The following is a 15,944-nucleotide window of genomic DNA, read 5'->3' on the forward strand; positions in this document are numbered from 1 at the left end:
CGCAGTACACACAGACGGACAAATTCAACTCCAGCAGAGCCGTGGAATCACCCTGGCCTCAGAGCTTTCCATGGAGCACTCCCTGACCAGCGCCCAGCCCTGCAGCCTCTCAGGCTGAGTGTGCAGGGCACGGCCGTGACCGGCAGCAGGTCCTCTGGAGGAAGCCACAGCCATGGCAGCGGGAGGCCTGGTGGGACAGGCCTCATCCTGCGGCCTCACCACGCTTCTGGCGGCAGCAAGGGTGCACAGCGAGGACATGGATGGGGGGCTGTGTCTGTCGGCGGGCCCAGTGGTGCCAGCTCCTTCCAGCACGGCGTCGGTCCACACGGATTGCGCGGCAGCAACAGCAGAAACGTGTAGTGAACACTGCAAATTTGGCATGACTATTGAGCAGCTTCTGCGGAATGAAAGACACAACTGGCGTAAATGTAGCAAAGGCCTCAGAAGCGTTCCCTGCGCGGACCAGGAAGGGTGCCAGCACCACACGTCATGTCCGGGAGGCCCAGCCCGCGGCCTTGGGCGCCTTGCACGTGTGGATGTCCACCTCTTCCAGGCAGTCCTGGCAGCGCACCGCGCAGCACCAGTGGAACTTGCACTCACATTTGGTCATCCTGCGGACGCGCGACGTATCGTAGCCGCGGCCGCAGCACATCACCTCACAGCTGTCCATGCCGCGGGAGCTCTGGTTGCACACCCGGCCAGCCGTCCCCGGAGAGCCTGCAGGGGACAGGCAGAGCTCAGGTGAAAAGGAGGGGTGGGTTCCAGGAAGGACAGACAGCATGAAAATAAGAGCAGACACAATCCACAACGCATTTGGTCCCCCATCGTCACATCACTGGGGATTGTATGTCAAATGAGAAATGCTTGCATTAGGGCAAAACTGGCCTCACATTTTGAGCAAGTCTGATTATGGGAAACGAGTTCTGGAGAGAAGGAGCACAAGCGAGCAAATATTACAGGGCTGCCTGTGTCCAGTGCAGTGCAATGCTCCCACCAGGAGCTGTTCTGCAGCTGACAGGCCCACACAGCTGGGCGGGCAGGGGAGGGCTGCTGGGCTCAAACCCACCTCAGCTGGTGGCTGTGAGGGAACCACGGGCAGTGACCCCACTGCTGGGGTTGAAGTCTGCAGAACCACAGCACCCGGAACACCACGGCTGTGGTTCACAGCCCTTGATCTGATGTGGGCAGGAGGAGGGCAGGGGGACGGTCTGCAGCTCTCTGCACCTCCTGAGTGGTGGGACACCTCTGCCCAAACCCACGTGGCACAAAACGGCCGCAGCCTCCTCAAGACATTCCTGCCTGGAGACTGCTGTGCCACACAGGAGCTGGTGCTCAGCTGATGCCATCTCATGTCAGAGAACGCTACAGGATCTATGTCCCAGCCCTCAGGAGACCATTATCCATCTGAAAACCTCTTTGCCTAACCTAATTTCTGAGGTATTAATATTACCAGTGAATTTCTGATGCATCCTTAAGATGAACATTGCTCTGGCATTATCTTTAGACCGGATAATAACTACATTTGTCTGTTCTTGGCCAAAATGCAATCCCTACATATTGACTAAGATCACTAAATTAACTGGGAACATTTTACAAAGCATATCTGCTCAGTTTTGTTACTAGTGTGCTATTTCACAGCTGTACATGAAAATTCCACCTTTCTAAGGAATAAAATAGACAGTAAAAGACAATAATTCAAACCTGTGTGAAGTAAGACAGCAAATCAGTCTTAATTAATAAAATCCCAAGCTGTAATTTGCAATTATTAGAAATCCAAGCTGCATTAATTCCTATTTTCCATTGTTTCTCCCCATTGTGTACTTTGAATTACGTCCCACCACTACTGTATGAGGCACTTCAGCACACAGCAGCATGCACTGTCCCCCAGGTTTCCCTGCCTGCCCTGTCCCCAGCACCAGGCAGACATCATGTCCCATGTCTCATCACTCCAGCTTTCTGTTTTGGTCAGCCCCGAGCTGAAATGACGTCTCAGGGTGGAGGGGGCTGCAAGCAGGACCATGTGCCCTGTCTCTGGGTCAGCCTGCTCTGCTTGGCTGAGCTCTGCCAGCCCCAGCTCAGCCCCGGAGTGCCCAGGCTGTGTGATGTGGCACGTGGAAGGCAGCAATCCATAATAACCGGGAGTTTGATTACATTTCAAACTGCATGGTGTTCTGCTATGGGAGGAAGGCCTCACATCAACCTCTGCATAAGGTCAGGTGATGCAATATGAACGGCTGTGATGAGGTGCGGGAGCCTTCCCGGGAAGGTGAGCAGCATTCCTCAGCCAACACACAGGTTATTTCCCAGCCCAGAAGTTCTGGTTTCCAGATGTCTGAGGAAACCACACAGCAGCCAAAGAGAACCTGAATGGGAAACTCCCACTGATTTAAATGGGAGTTTTGTACTGACTTCAACAACAAAATGATTTAATTCCCTAACAGACAGTCAAAAGTCAGTATCATCTGATGTCACCCACAATACAAAACAAACATCTACTGTGCTACTAGGGGAGGACACTAAATTATCCCCAGAATGTGGCTGAAGACAAAACAGCGCACATAGAGGCTTAGCTCCTGAGCAAACCCAACATTTCTGAGGAGTTCAAAGAGCCTCTTCAGCATTCCTGGGGCTCTGCCTGAGCCCAAGGATAGTCCTCGGGCACACATCCCATTGGGGGAACCGGGGCACAGACATCCCACACAGGGCTCCCCCTCTGGGGACAAAAAGATGTCTCAGCTCTCTGACAATATTCAACAAGCAAATTTAGCTTGCCTTGACAAACTCAGTTCACCTACAACATACGCACACCTAAGAAACATTCCCTTCATGAGACAGAAAATGAGCAATAGCTGACAGAGCAGTCATGCACATCGCTGTGCCCCTGGAGGTGCTCGGGCACTCGGGTGAGGAGGACAAGAGAGGAAATTAAACAAAAGAAGGCAGAATTTTCTGGTCTTGCCCTGCTACCTACCACACACCTCCGAATCATACGAGAGGCAGGAAATTGTTCTGACTTGCAGAAAGTTTAGGTGCAACTTCTTTGCTTTTAGTTTGAGTTTCAGAATTGCCATGCCAACACATAATGTTGTGCATGCCAGCATACCCACAGCTCCGAGCACTGCCAGCTCTACAGCCTGCACATCAAACCCTTCCTTTCTTCCTGTTTTGCACAGTCATTTTCTTGAACAAACTTGCAAAGTTCAGAACTATCTTTTTCTCATTCCTAAAGAACTACAGTGACATTATTTCTCTATAATGTGAGATTTTCCCTTCTGTTTCTATTGATTAAAAATACAGCTTCAAGCAATGAACTTCATTACTCAGTACTTGCCCAAAAGAAATAAAAGGTGAAAAACGTAACAGCAGTAAACTAGTTTCCACACTTGCACTTTAGAGACAAAAAGTAAAAACAAGTGTTCACAGAAAATTAGCTCTGAAGGTAGTTTTTAAATCAAGAAATATTCAGGTGGACCCTAGACACCAGGCAAGGATAAGAGGGCCTGAGGGGTGGGCAGAAAACAGCCATCTCTGGGAAAGCTGGGATTGGGCACACCAGCAACAGAGAGGCAGAAATGTGTTGACAAAGATCAGCCCATTCAGAATAAGCTGATAGCCAGCACATCTGACTTCTCTCTGTGCAGCCATAGCTGGCTGTCCTGGTCCCCCAGGCACAGGAGGATCCCAAGTTTGCTGGCATCTCCTCAGTCCCTCAGGAGGATCCCAAGTTTGCTGGCATCTCCTCAGCCTTCAGGGTTGGCCCTTTCTCTGACTGAAGTCATTGCGAGCTCAGCGTCAGCCCCACGGGCTGGGACTTTGCCTCATATGTTCTCAGTGTGTAAACTGGGAGATGCAGGCCAAGCAGTCACCCAGGGACTGACTGCGTAGGGCTAACCTTAGTGAAAAGCGTCTAACATAGATCAACATTGGTTTCCCTCCATGGGTTACATACTTGAAGTGCTAACACATCTTGCCCAATGCCAATACTTTCCAGGCTTCAGTTTTATTTCATGTTTCTCTTTCGCTTCAAACTTGGCCTTCCTTATTGCTTTCAGAAATGCAGCAAATGGCTTACGTGGTGCAATAAGGGAAAAAAATAACAAGTAACCCCGTGAAGGAGTCCTCAGGCACAGCTGCTTGCTAGGGGCACGTGACATAGTCACCAGTTTCCTGGCCCACCTCCACCCCACGTGCAGGCAAAGGCAGCAATGCTGGCTCTGACAGTACCACACTGAGACCAGACAAGTATCAGAAGAAACCTATGGGTGACTTGGAGCAGCCTGAGGTACATCTCACATGGGCTTCCAGCAGGTCCTGAGGGACTGCCTGAGACCACGTGCACACGGACTCCACCTGTCCCTTCGCTCCACCAAAAGCCACATTCTAAAAATTAAAATGCTTTTACCAGAAGCTTACAAGCAGACAAAGAAGGCTTTAGAGCACTTCTGAGGTGAAGCTGCTTATCTGAGGAAAGGCAATGCATCCTGCACCCAGACTGCCATGGGCATGAGCTTCCCTCTGTTTCCTTTCACAGCATTATCCTCTCTAACAAGACTCCCCCTGTACAGTCCCAGGGATGTTTTTATTGTGCTTGGCAGCTGACAGTTTATGTTAATGTAAGGGAAGCCCATGTAAAGTGTGTCAAAATATAAAAGTTCACCATAAGGTTTTCAAAAGCCCCCTGGGATGCCCAACCTCTGCTTCTAGTGAACTATGATTAAATATATATATAGACGGGCAAAAATTGTTCTGGCTTTCACACAGCCAGAATCAAATGGATTCTGAACAATTCTGCAAGTCTTCCTTTGGTCCTTTCCTGAAAGCCTTGACATCTTAATGCTAGATAGAGGGCTTATTATGCTCTCTTGCTATTAAGTGAGCCACTATTAGTGGTTTCCACAAATTATCTCCCTCCTGAAAGCAATGACTCCTCTTCTCCTTCTAGGAAAGAAATAATAACGCAACATTTTTCCCTTTGTAGGGGTGAATCATGTACATATGTTCCAGTGCCTCCCCCAGGCAGACTGCAGGGTGTATGCAGTGACAGCACCCTCAATGGCTGCCTGCCACCAGCGAACAGCCAAAGCTGCAAGCTCTGACAGGAGGAGGTGAGACACAGGGATTTTTGGATGGATCACTGATGATACAACTCCAGAGCACCTTTCATTTACTGGGGCTTATGCGTTAACACACCCAAGCCACAGAGAATACCGGCTCTGTCATTTCACGGTTTGCGAAGCTGCTGAGCTGTGATGCTTCACAAAACGTGCTCTGGGAATCCTTCCCTCAGCCCCAGTTCTAATCAATCTCAAGGTACACAGCTTTTCTGAAGTGGTACACTGCCGGAATTCCCCAGAGGCAGAGCTATACTCAAGGGCATAACAAAGTACCATGGTATTATACTTAGCTGACAGTGAGGTGCCGTCCACAGATTTCCAAACTCCAACTTCCATAATCTCATTTCATTTAACCTCCACTCATTTAGCAGGGCTAATGCTCTGGAGTGCTCAACAGGGCAAAATAAAACTAATGGAGAAAAAATGCTGCTCAGCTGCTGATGTTATCTCTGCTGAACTCAGATCAGCCTGTGTTTATCTTTCCTTGCTCCACGAGAGTAGCAGGCAATCCCACAGCACCGTTCCTGTTGCCGTTGAAGGCTTACTGCAGCTTTCCAAACCCATGCTCTTCCCAACAGCCTCATGCTCAGGGCTGCTGCGTGGCAGAGAAATGCCTCATCAGGAGTGTTATCTGGGGAGGAGTGGGAGCATGTGCCAGGCTCTGGGTGGGGAGCAGGGAGCAGTGCCACGACACACGCCCAGCATCCTCCAGCAGCAGCCAACAATGCCGGATTAGGCTCACTGCAAAGGCTGTTACATGGCTTCCTCACACAGAATTGGGTTGCCTACTGGCTCTCTGTTTAGAGGGGAAAGAAATGACAGATTTCACAATGAAACAAGCAGCTCTCAGCAATGAGTATCAAATACAACCTAGTCGGCAATGAAATACGGTTGTGGATAGACCACAATCTCAACACAATGCCACAATATACCCATCTATTCACTTGAAGTATTAGACTTTACAGCACTGGTCACCACCCAAGGAACAACACACTCTTGTGCAGGTAACAAGCACCAACTGCAAAAGCCATAAATAACTTTTAAAGCCACCCTGACTACTCAACTAACCAGGAACAGCACAGAGCATAAGCATACTGGATGAAATTCTGGGTTCACTGAAGTCAACAGTACACGACCAGGATTTCACATATTGTTCTTATTTAAGTACAGTTGTTTTGCAATGCTTATTCCAAGTAAACTTGGATTGTAAATACACAGCGGTGCCAAAAAGAGCTAAGCTGCTTTGCTATCCAGATACTCTTATGGATGTGTCATAGCGGGTGCGCTGTGGTACGTTATACAACGTATTCATTAGTTCCACAGCATCTTTCATGCATTACTCAGCCCGGCTCTCTTCCCCACATTCCTGTTCTCAAGGTTAATTGCCACATCAGGAAGTACCACACACTGGTCAGGAGCTGTAGGCACGATTAGCAGTGCCTCGAACCCTGTCACGTTGTTAAGGGTGCCCATGGAAATCTCTGAAAGCACAACACTCCAGTGCTAACAGCAGCCCTGCAACTCCACCTCTTCCCACCGGGGCAGGTATGACCCTTCACAAAATGTGACAGCTGTTGTGGACCGAGCCGACGCTGTCTCTCAGGAAGGAAAAACCAGAGTGCAGCGTGCTGTGCCTCACCGACCTGCACTGCTTCAGCCACCCGCATGCCCTCAGCAACCTGTGCTGCAGTGCAGGCTGCTGAGAGCACTGCACAGAGCTGCTGGCCTCCTGCCTGCAGGAGAGGTGTGTCTACAGCAAGGAGCTGCGGGGAAGGAGCAAGAAAAGGACGCCCATCCCTTGGGAGTGCACAGCAGCAGCATAACAACGTGGAGAAGAAGCGGTGTTAAGTGGAGGGGGCACCATGGGGACACCACAGGACTTGGCTCTGCTGCAGAGACACTGGGGTGGCTCTGGAGGCTGTGTGGTCTGGGCCAGCCTCCAGAGCACTGCTCCAACTTGTCCTAAGGGCAACCTTTGCCCTGCAGAGTCTCCAGGACTCCTCGGCACCTGGAAGAAACGGCTGAATTACATCAGAACAACTGGCTATCGCACACCTAAAGACATTGAGGAGCTATGGATCTCATATAGAGCCGTTCTTCCAGAAAATCTTCCTTCCTGTTTCCTGTTAGTTGTACGCATGGATTTATATATATACATACACACACTCGATAATAATGATATTTTTTGACCTGCAAAGTACAAAGGTCTGAAATAAAACCATTCATTTGTAATGATAGAGGCTTACCTACATCCCTGTCCCTGATACAGTAGTCTGGAGAGCTTTCAAAGTATACCAGGTCATTCTTAGTTGGCTTCTTAAATCTCTTATTAGCCACAGTGAAACCCGTGCCATCTTGATTCATGACCACCTGAATCGCTCCATTGTATTTCTTCCACAGATAATCTCCTGTTTTCCTAAAGTCTGCCATGGCCAGCCAACAGGTCCTTAGAGTGCATGATCCACTCACACCGTGACATTTGCACTCCTGTTTCAAAAACCGCTTCACGGCCTGTTTAGAAACGCAGTAAAATATACACAGGTAAAACAAACTGTAATCGAAGCTTCTCAATCCCTCTCCATTGATCCTGTCATGCCAGGCTCGCAGTGGGCCTTGAAACCACGGTCTGTAGTGACACCCACTGGTAGCACCAAGTCATCCAACAGGGCTGGTCTGCTCTGCTTGCTCCTCTCAACCACACCATCTTCCGGGCTTTCCTTGCCTCCCCCCTCCTGTCGCTCATCCCAAAGACCCAGAGCACACAGTAATGTACAGCTCCAGCAATGGGAAGCAATCTGGGTAAGGGACACGACTGCTCAGCCCCAGTAGGTGAAGATGCTCATGTCACATCTGCTCAAGCTGAAGTACCACCAGGCTGCATGTCCCTACCTGGGCGTCATGGAGCTGCTCTGGGCTGTGAGTATTTTTACTGCATATAAATAAAAGAACTGAGAATACTGTGACGTTTTTAGTGCTGCGTTGGTAAGGAAAATCTTAATGCAATCAGGTTTCAGTTTACTGTGAAAATTCTAACAGAATTGTCTAACTTCCTCAAAGAGCTCTTAGGCACAGTGTCTAGACCCCCTACACAAAAGAAGCTGGTGTTGTAAACATTGCCTAGCAATTCCTAAGTATTTCATATTAAATGATTTTGCAGAGACTTCAAAGCATCATACCTGGGCCGGGGCACACAATTTAAATATGGTATTCGTAAAATGCTTGCAAACCTTTAAACAAACATTACAGAGTAAGGCCTTAATTAGTTTGCACCAGAGAGATCACCATCATTAATTTAGTGTCTGGGCAGAATTAAAGTCTTTCCAGTTTCATTTCCAACCTAGGAGCTATCTGCGTGACGCTAGGGAACAACAGATGGGTTCACATACAATAAATAATTTACTCTAATTCTGCAGATAAAGATGTACCATCCCTAAGTGTTATGCCTTAAAGGTTTGTATTTCATGAGCATGTTAGAGTTTGTATGAGGAACAGCATCACGGGAGGAAGATAACTGAGAGAAAAGGCGCCAGATCAGAGGTGAGACTGAGGCACCGTGGGGCAGTGCCCTCCATTCAGGTGCCTGGTAATAAAGTGAGGATGTGTCACTCAGATGAAACATTTAATTTTCTTTCTAATCCATGTGACTGCTTCAAAGAACAAGTAGTTCTGGGGTTCTGCTCAGACATGGGGTTTTAATCATCAGAGGAACTGCTGCTGTTTGTAAAGCAACCTGGTGAACCGAGGCCTGCACCACCTGACGAAACACATCAGGGCTCAGCGCTCATGTCGGTGGTGTCCCTGAACTGACACACAGCAAGGCAATCTGAGGTTACTGTAAATTGTTTTCAGTGTATTTCTGAATTATAAGATCCAAGCAGTCTCCTTTTAAGAGGAATCTATGGACACGGGCTCAGTGCTGGGGGTGAGAAACCACCAAGAGCACAGCTGGGCCCGACCCCCACCTGTGTGTGCAGCCTGGGGGGGCTGAGGCAGCAAGGGGCTGCAAACTGAGCCTGCACTGCTCAGCTGTGGGTATGGAGCAGGCCCTAAAGTATATGGGAACAGGCAGATTGTTTCTAATAATTAAAAAAGCCTACCTGCTTACGAATACCGTCTTAATGTTTTGTGTCTATGTTTTTAAACTCACTAAGACACCTGACTATTACAGAAAGCACTTCACAGCATGGAGCCAAATGACCCCTATGAAGTGTTTCATTGCATTGCAGATGGCAACCTCTTTTGGACAGTGCCACACAGAAAGCTGTATTAGCTTCCTTTTTTCCCCACTGTGCATATCATAACTGTGCCTACCAAGCTGGCAGCATTACACATCAGTTGTACCTGCTGCTAGAAAACAGATGAAATAGAGATACTAAAGGAGAAAAAAGCATGAGTAAAACCATCTGCTTTCAGTACAATTAATTCATGAAAATTAGATCTTTTCTTTCTAATAATAGCTAGTTAATGGGAGACGTTCACTATATATTAAGGGAACTTTTTAATACAAAAAAGATGAGGATGTGAACAATTTACATCCTGTTGAATACATGCTAAGGAAATCAAAAGACAAGAAACAAGAAGACTCTTCATGTCAGAAGCGACTGGTGTGGCACTATGTGTTACCTTTCTGTGTTATTTTGGATGTTGTGAGTGCAGTGAATCTTGAACACGTTCTGAATAATGAGAAAGTACAGCCCAACCATGTGCACTACTCTCATGACTTACTGCCACTACCCCCAAATACCAGAGCCCACATTCCTGTCTTGCACCGGCAGCAGCCAACGTGCCTGCATCCTCTCCTTGCTACCTGCAACAGCCAGCTGAAGACTGCCTGTGGAAATTAAGCAGTGGGATTTTCATGTAGTGTATAGAGACAGGATGTTGTTGAGAGCAGTTGAGGCCAACGTCTTTTGGAATGCAATGTATTATGACTTCTGTTTTCTCTCTGCTTGTTCTGTTTCCGTTTACCATACGTGCAGAGGAATGGTCAGCACTGGTTTTTCTCCAATATTATTTTGAATTTGCTCTCTATTAGCCCAGCCTGATCTTCAGCCTCCTTTAGGAACTTCTATTTTTTATTAGCCAAAATTAGGAGAACTCCTCTGTGCATGAGACTCAAAACAAAACCTCCATCCACCTGACCCAGGCTGTACCTGCGCTCAGTTCCTACATGAGGAATTTCTGGATGGACTCAGAGGGGCACTGACAAGCAGCAGCGTGTGGTGTACGGGGAGCCCTGCCACCCGCAGCCTTCAGGGCAGACAAAATGGCGCCACGCCCTCCCACTCCCCCATGCTTTTCCCAACATGAGGCTGCTGTGAGAGCCAGCCCCACCCCACCCTGCAAGCATGGCCACGACACCAACCTTCCTTCCTGCACGGTTGTTGTGGAGGTTCATCAGCGCCCTGGCGTCCTTCCCTTTCCTTTCCTTGGCATCCACGAAGGCCCTGGCGAACTTAATGCCATAGTCGACATTGTCACTGCAGCCGCCCCAGTCGAAGCGGCCCCTGCTGTCCTTGGCAGAGCCCTTCTTTTCAGGGTCACAGGAGCAGGACTTCAGCTCTCCCTGGCTGCACGCCCTCGTGATAGCGAACACGACGCCAGCAGAGGAGATGGCGTGGACAAACGCGGACTCCCGGCTGCCTGCAACAAGAAGGAGGCCTGACACACGGCTGCAGTGCTCGGTGCAAGCAGCCGGCCTAGCTCATGGCCTGACTGCACAGCCTGGGTGACGAGAGACGTGCTCCTTGGAGTCAGAACCGGCCACGGCTCAGAGCCAGATCCCACCCTGGTTTAGGTCCATTGATGTGGGTTGGAGTTTGATCCTGATACGGGTGACCATCCATCCATGGCTCAGCTGCCCTGTGGAGAGGCGGGGAGAGGGCAGCTGGCATTTCTGCCACATTCCATCAGCTAAGAGGAATACGCAAAGTGCTGGTTTGGAGGGTATTTAGGAAATCACTAAGCAGGGACGTGGGAACAGCACCTACACTGCAAAATACTCAACTAAGTAGCCAGCCCGGGTACATTTCCCTGCCGCTTACACCAAGGACCAGCTGCATTTCTAGACCACGCCTACTTCTCAGCGCATATTCCAAGGCAATAATTGCTTGCTCAACCACACAGCAGTTTACAGGATACAACTCCACGGTAAGTGGCTACCAACGAGCCTCTCAGGTAGCGTAATCACAGCGTGAACCCAAAGATGGCTGATGTTGGGCACCCCCAGCCCCGCCCGCCCGCGCCCCGCGCCCCGCCCGCACTCACTGCGCTGCAGGACGCGGCCGAGCAGGCGCTGCCCCCGCTCCAGGGCGCTGCAGTCCCAGCGGTGCCGCCGGAATTGGTGCTGGCACTCGGCCGTCCAGGCGGCCACGCCGCGCCCGATGGACAGCATGGCCTCGGGGTACCGCCGGCACAGCTGCCGCTGCCGGCTCACCAGACCTGGCACGTTGTCACACATCACCCGCGACGAGCCCACGGCCCCCATGTACCTGCGGGAGGCAATGGGAGGGGCAGAGCCGGGGACACGCGGCCGGAGCCCCCGCGTGCGCGGGGACATCGGGAAGGGCGTGGGGAGGGATGGGGAAGGGACCGCGGGGCAAAGCACCGCAGAGGGGCCGGGTGTGGGAAGGGCTCCGCTGCTCTGCTCCCCCCGACTCCGACCCCCGGCTCCGGACCCACGTTTGCGACTTTCGGGGGGATAAACCCTTTAAAAAACCTCCGGGGCTGTGTTTTGTTTAATAACTTCAGAAGTTGAGACTTAAAGAACAGCCCGGACAGAAATTAAATTACATCATCTGCACCCAGATGTTCCCGATTAAGCCCTGAAATGCTCCGAAAGCGCCTTTTATCAAACCCAAACCGCGATAGGTGTCTTCTGAAGGGACCAAACACAGGAAAACGTCCTTTCCGCGGACTTTCATTACGTCGTACGATCGCGAAATGTGTAAGCCGCGACTTGCAGGAGCGACACTCGAGCGGCACCGCAAAAAGCCTTCCCCAGAAACAGCGTCCGTGGGGACACGGACACGGACACTCCCAGTGCTGCGCTGCCCGTCCCGTCCCGGCTCCACGCGTGGGCTGCGCCCCGTGCGCTGAGCCCGACCGCTCCTTCCCCGCGAGCACACGGGGGGCCGCCCGCACTTACCACCACGAGGAGGTGACTCGCGGGGTCGCCCACAGCAACACGAGGGGAAGGGACCACCACCAGATCCCGAAGAGCGAGGCCATGGCGGGGGCGCGGCGCTCCGCATCGGGGCACTCCCGGGGGGCAGCGGACATCCCATGGGACAGCGGCGGGCGGCGGTCCTTCCTTCGCTCCGCGGGGCTCTACCGCTGCCCCCCCGGGCCGAGGGCGCTCCGGGCCCCGCTCCGCGCCCCTCCGGCTGCGCCCCGCGCCGCCCCGCGCCCCTCCCGCATCCCTGCCCCGCTCCGGCCCTTCCCCGCGGCCGCAGCAGCGCTGAGGGGCGGCGTGGGCTGCGCGCTGACTGGGTGGGTTCTGCTGCTGCTTTTTTTTTTTTTTTTTTTTCCCTTCTCCGAAACTCTGATGGATGAAATGATGTCAAGAGACACTGGGGAGAGGAGGAGGTAACACCTCTGATTAGGATGGAGTTCCGAGGGGAGGCTGCTTCTCACCACTGACCCCCGCACGCAGCCGCACCGCGCACCGCTGCCGGGACGACCCCGACCGCCTGCGGGCGGCAGAGGACGCGCGGGGCTCCGGCACAGGGAGAAACCGCGGCCTCGCACCTCGCGGGGAACGGGCAGCGAGCGAAGGTCCCGCTGCGGGGGACGGCCAGGCCGGGAATGAGGGGCAGAGCCGTGCCCGGCTGCGGATCCGCAGCCCCGCGGGCGATCCCCGCCGCTCCCATATGGCAGCGATCAGGCGGAGCCGCTCCCGCCCCGCGGCCCTGCCCGATCCGCTCAGCTGCGGCCCCGCAGGGCCCGGCCACCGCCCGCGGGCAGGGACGGGGTCACAGCCTGAGCCCGCACACGCCGCCCGCCGGGGCCCCGCGTCCAGCCCCGCACTCAGCTTCGCCGGTCAGCCTGGCTGTGGGGATCGGATACAGGAGAGCAGACACAAGAAACAAACGAAAAGCAACACTACAAAGCATCGTTAGAAGGGCAATGACCCGGGTTCAGGCTCAGCACGTGGGGCTGGGATGGCCGCACTCAGAGCATCACGCTCCTGGCTGTCAGTCACCACACGTTTCTTGAGCATCACTGGGAGCAGCCTGGCCCAATCCCTCACCCCTCTATCTGAGGTTTTTCTTAATATCCAACTTGGATCTCCCCTGCTGCAACTTGAGGCCCTTACCTCTTGTCCTATCGCTGTTACCCGGGAGAAGAGACCCACCCCCGCTTCACTACAACCACCTTTCAGGCAGTTGTAGAGAGCAGTAAGGTCTCCTCTGAGACTCCTCCTGTCCGCTGGTTTCCTCAGCTGCTCCCCATAAGATCCTTCACAGCCTCGCTGCCCTTCTCTGATACACCCCGGGGCCTCAATGTCTTTCTTGTAGTGGATGGCCCCAAACTGAACTCCTCGTTCACAGACGGCACAGCCACAGCCTGCACAGTGCCATCAGCAGTCCCACACAGACAGCAGCAGGACGCTGCCTCCATCAGGTACCTGCACACATGGAGACCTCCCCATGTCCCCTGCCCAGCCTGTGCAGCCCCAGCTTCCTCAGCCTCCCCTCAGCATCCCCATGGCCCTTTGCTCACACCATTCCTCATCCAGACAAGAGATTATGCAAGTGGCAACACCAAAAGCTCAGCTTCACTAACGCTTTATTATGGGGCTGAAGTTTTTCAGCAAAACTGTGAAAATAATGTAGTTAAACCCGTATTACTACATTCAGAGACGCTGTTCTCAGAAATTCTGGAGGTTTGGAAGGTCCATCTGGGAGGAATACTTAAAATCAACCCCCAAGTTCCAGTGGAGGTCGTCTTCCCACAGAGATCACAGCTAGGGACGCATCTCAGTACTCAAAAACCCTCAGGAGCCCCCAAATCCTGCTTGTGAGGACCTGGGCGCCACATCACATGAACTGCACTGCTTGTGTCAGGAGAAGAAACGAAAATTATTTAGCAGTTGTTACAGCTGTTAAGGACAAACACCGTATTATTCACCTGATGCCAGTACTACCTCGTCTCATATCGTAACACTTATCAGTCCTGGTACATAAAATCCAGAGCTCTGGTAAGTAGAAAGTTCCCAGAATAGGGAATATCATTTCCAAGTAGAGTTACCAGCAGAAGTTAACAGCTCTGGAGAATGCTGGGAGAGGCTCAAAGAATGCAAGAGGAGAAAGCAAACTGCACCGCTCAAGTTAGGGACAAGTTTTTGTCCCCAGTGAAGCAGCTGTTCGTGGAAAAAGGAGAAAATGCAACCAAATGAACACAGCAATTCTCCAAGTGAACAGAGAATGTGACTGAAAAAGCCCACTTGTTCCCAGTTTAAGAATGCACGTACCTAAAGTTACTGTCTGCTCATGGCAACTGGAACCAAACAGGAAAAAACAGGCAATGCCTTTTACTACAGGCTAAGCACCCCACAAGTCAAACAGTGGACAAAAACCCAACGCCCAGAGACAGAACACACAAAATCTCCCGTTCACAACCTGCTCCAGGATGAACAAAACAAATTGGAAGCAAAATTCTTTAGGTTTCTTCTACAGGCTCACCCAAGGCACTACATTTTACATAACAACCTACAGATGCAGAAAAGGCCACTGCCTGGATGTTCACGCAGGGGAGTTAGGTATCCAGCACACAGCACGGCCAAGTAGGAACCTCGATGCATCTTTAAGCCACTCCGCACCTATAGGTTTTGGCCCCGGCTCCAACCAGCTCAATCCTCCTGCTTCCCCATTTGCACTACTGTCAAACGAAACTAACCTTTCCCAGGGCTGGGAGGCTTACCTGCCTAATGTATGCAAAGCTCTTTAGCATTTGCCTCCCATCCCCTCATAGATGTGCAAATGGCCGTACTATTACTATTCCAGGATAATGACTTTAATGTGATGACCTAAAGAAGAAGGCCTCTCAGCAGGGTTATTTCCATCTAAAGGCTCCCTCACCGGTGCTGGCTGGGGGATTCCATTTGGACAGCATGGTTTAGGGGCCACATTTTGCAGTTATCTCTTTGTTTCCTGTCCTATCTCAACCATATTGTGATACCCTCTCAAACAAGGAATTTGAAAAAGGCACTGGGACAAAATGAAAGTGAATAAAGGACTTTGAAATTCATTGTTTAAGCCTGAGTCTGGAATCTGAAGGAGAAAATACGCATCCCCCCCCCACCCCTTAATTATATGGTGGGTTAAAATAAACTTATTTATTTGGTTCTTAACATACCCTACTTAACCAGCACAATTGCCTGACCAACTGAATGAGACACAGCTCAAACTGGTTAGTCCAAGTCTCACTTCTCATGTGAGGTTTGTGCCACTCTGAACGATGCTCCTGAGCACTACAACACCCCGAGGATGCTAATGACACTGCCTGGACTTAGCCTGAAAGCTGTCCACGTGTAAGCATTCGCCACGTGATAATAAGCACATGAACTAAGCAACGTGTAGGACGTCTTAACATGAGCAGCTTCTCTCCAACACCAGCTTAGATTACTGTAGAAATGCACAGCCCACCTCATCAATGGAGCAGTTAATTCACATTACTCTAAAGCAAAACAGAAATCTTGTAAGAGAAACACATTCTGTTTTTATTGCACAAACTACTAGAGAAGAACAAAACCTGACCTCTGCATCTTTCAGTTTCTCTTTTCAGATCCATGACACGCTCTGACAGAGACCAACACAACAATGGCAT

The 15,944-nt window shown here is 51.2% G+C and overlaps 1 protein-coding gene across 1 annotated transcript; it reads right to left on the minus strand.

Annotated features, from left to right (window-relative positions):
- Positions 1–362: 362 nt before the first annotated feature.
- Positions 363–12,395, minus strand: WNT2 (Wnt family member 2). Its single transcript, XM_065741507.1, has 5 exons — positions 12,262–12,395; positions 11,382–11,605; positions 10,480–10,757; positions 7,361–7,625; positions 363–717 (listed from the first exon to the last, which is right to left on the minus strand). Exons 1-5 carry the CDS (start codon positions 12,393–12,395, stop codon positions 488–490), a joined length of 1,131 nt encoding a protein of 376 aa, XP_065597579.1. The 3' UTR covers positions 363–487.
- Between the last annotated feature and the right edge of the window lie 3,549 nt (positions 12,396–15,944).

Source organism: Cyrtonyx montezumae, unplaced genomic scaffold (assembly GCF_038088225.1).
Source record: "Cyrtonyx montezumae isolate F1298 unplaced genomic scaffold, pur_monq_1.0 scaffold_3, whole genome shotgun sequence".
NCBI classification, from domain to species: domain Eukaryota; kingdom Metazoa; phylum Chordata; class Aves; order Galliformes; family Odontophoridae; genus Cyrtonyx; species Cyrtonyx montezumae.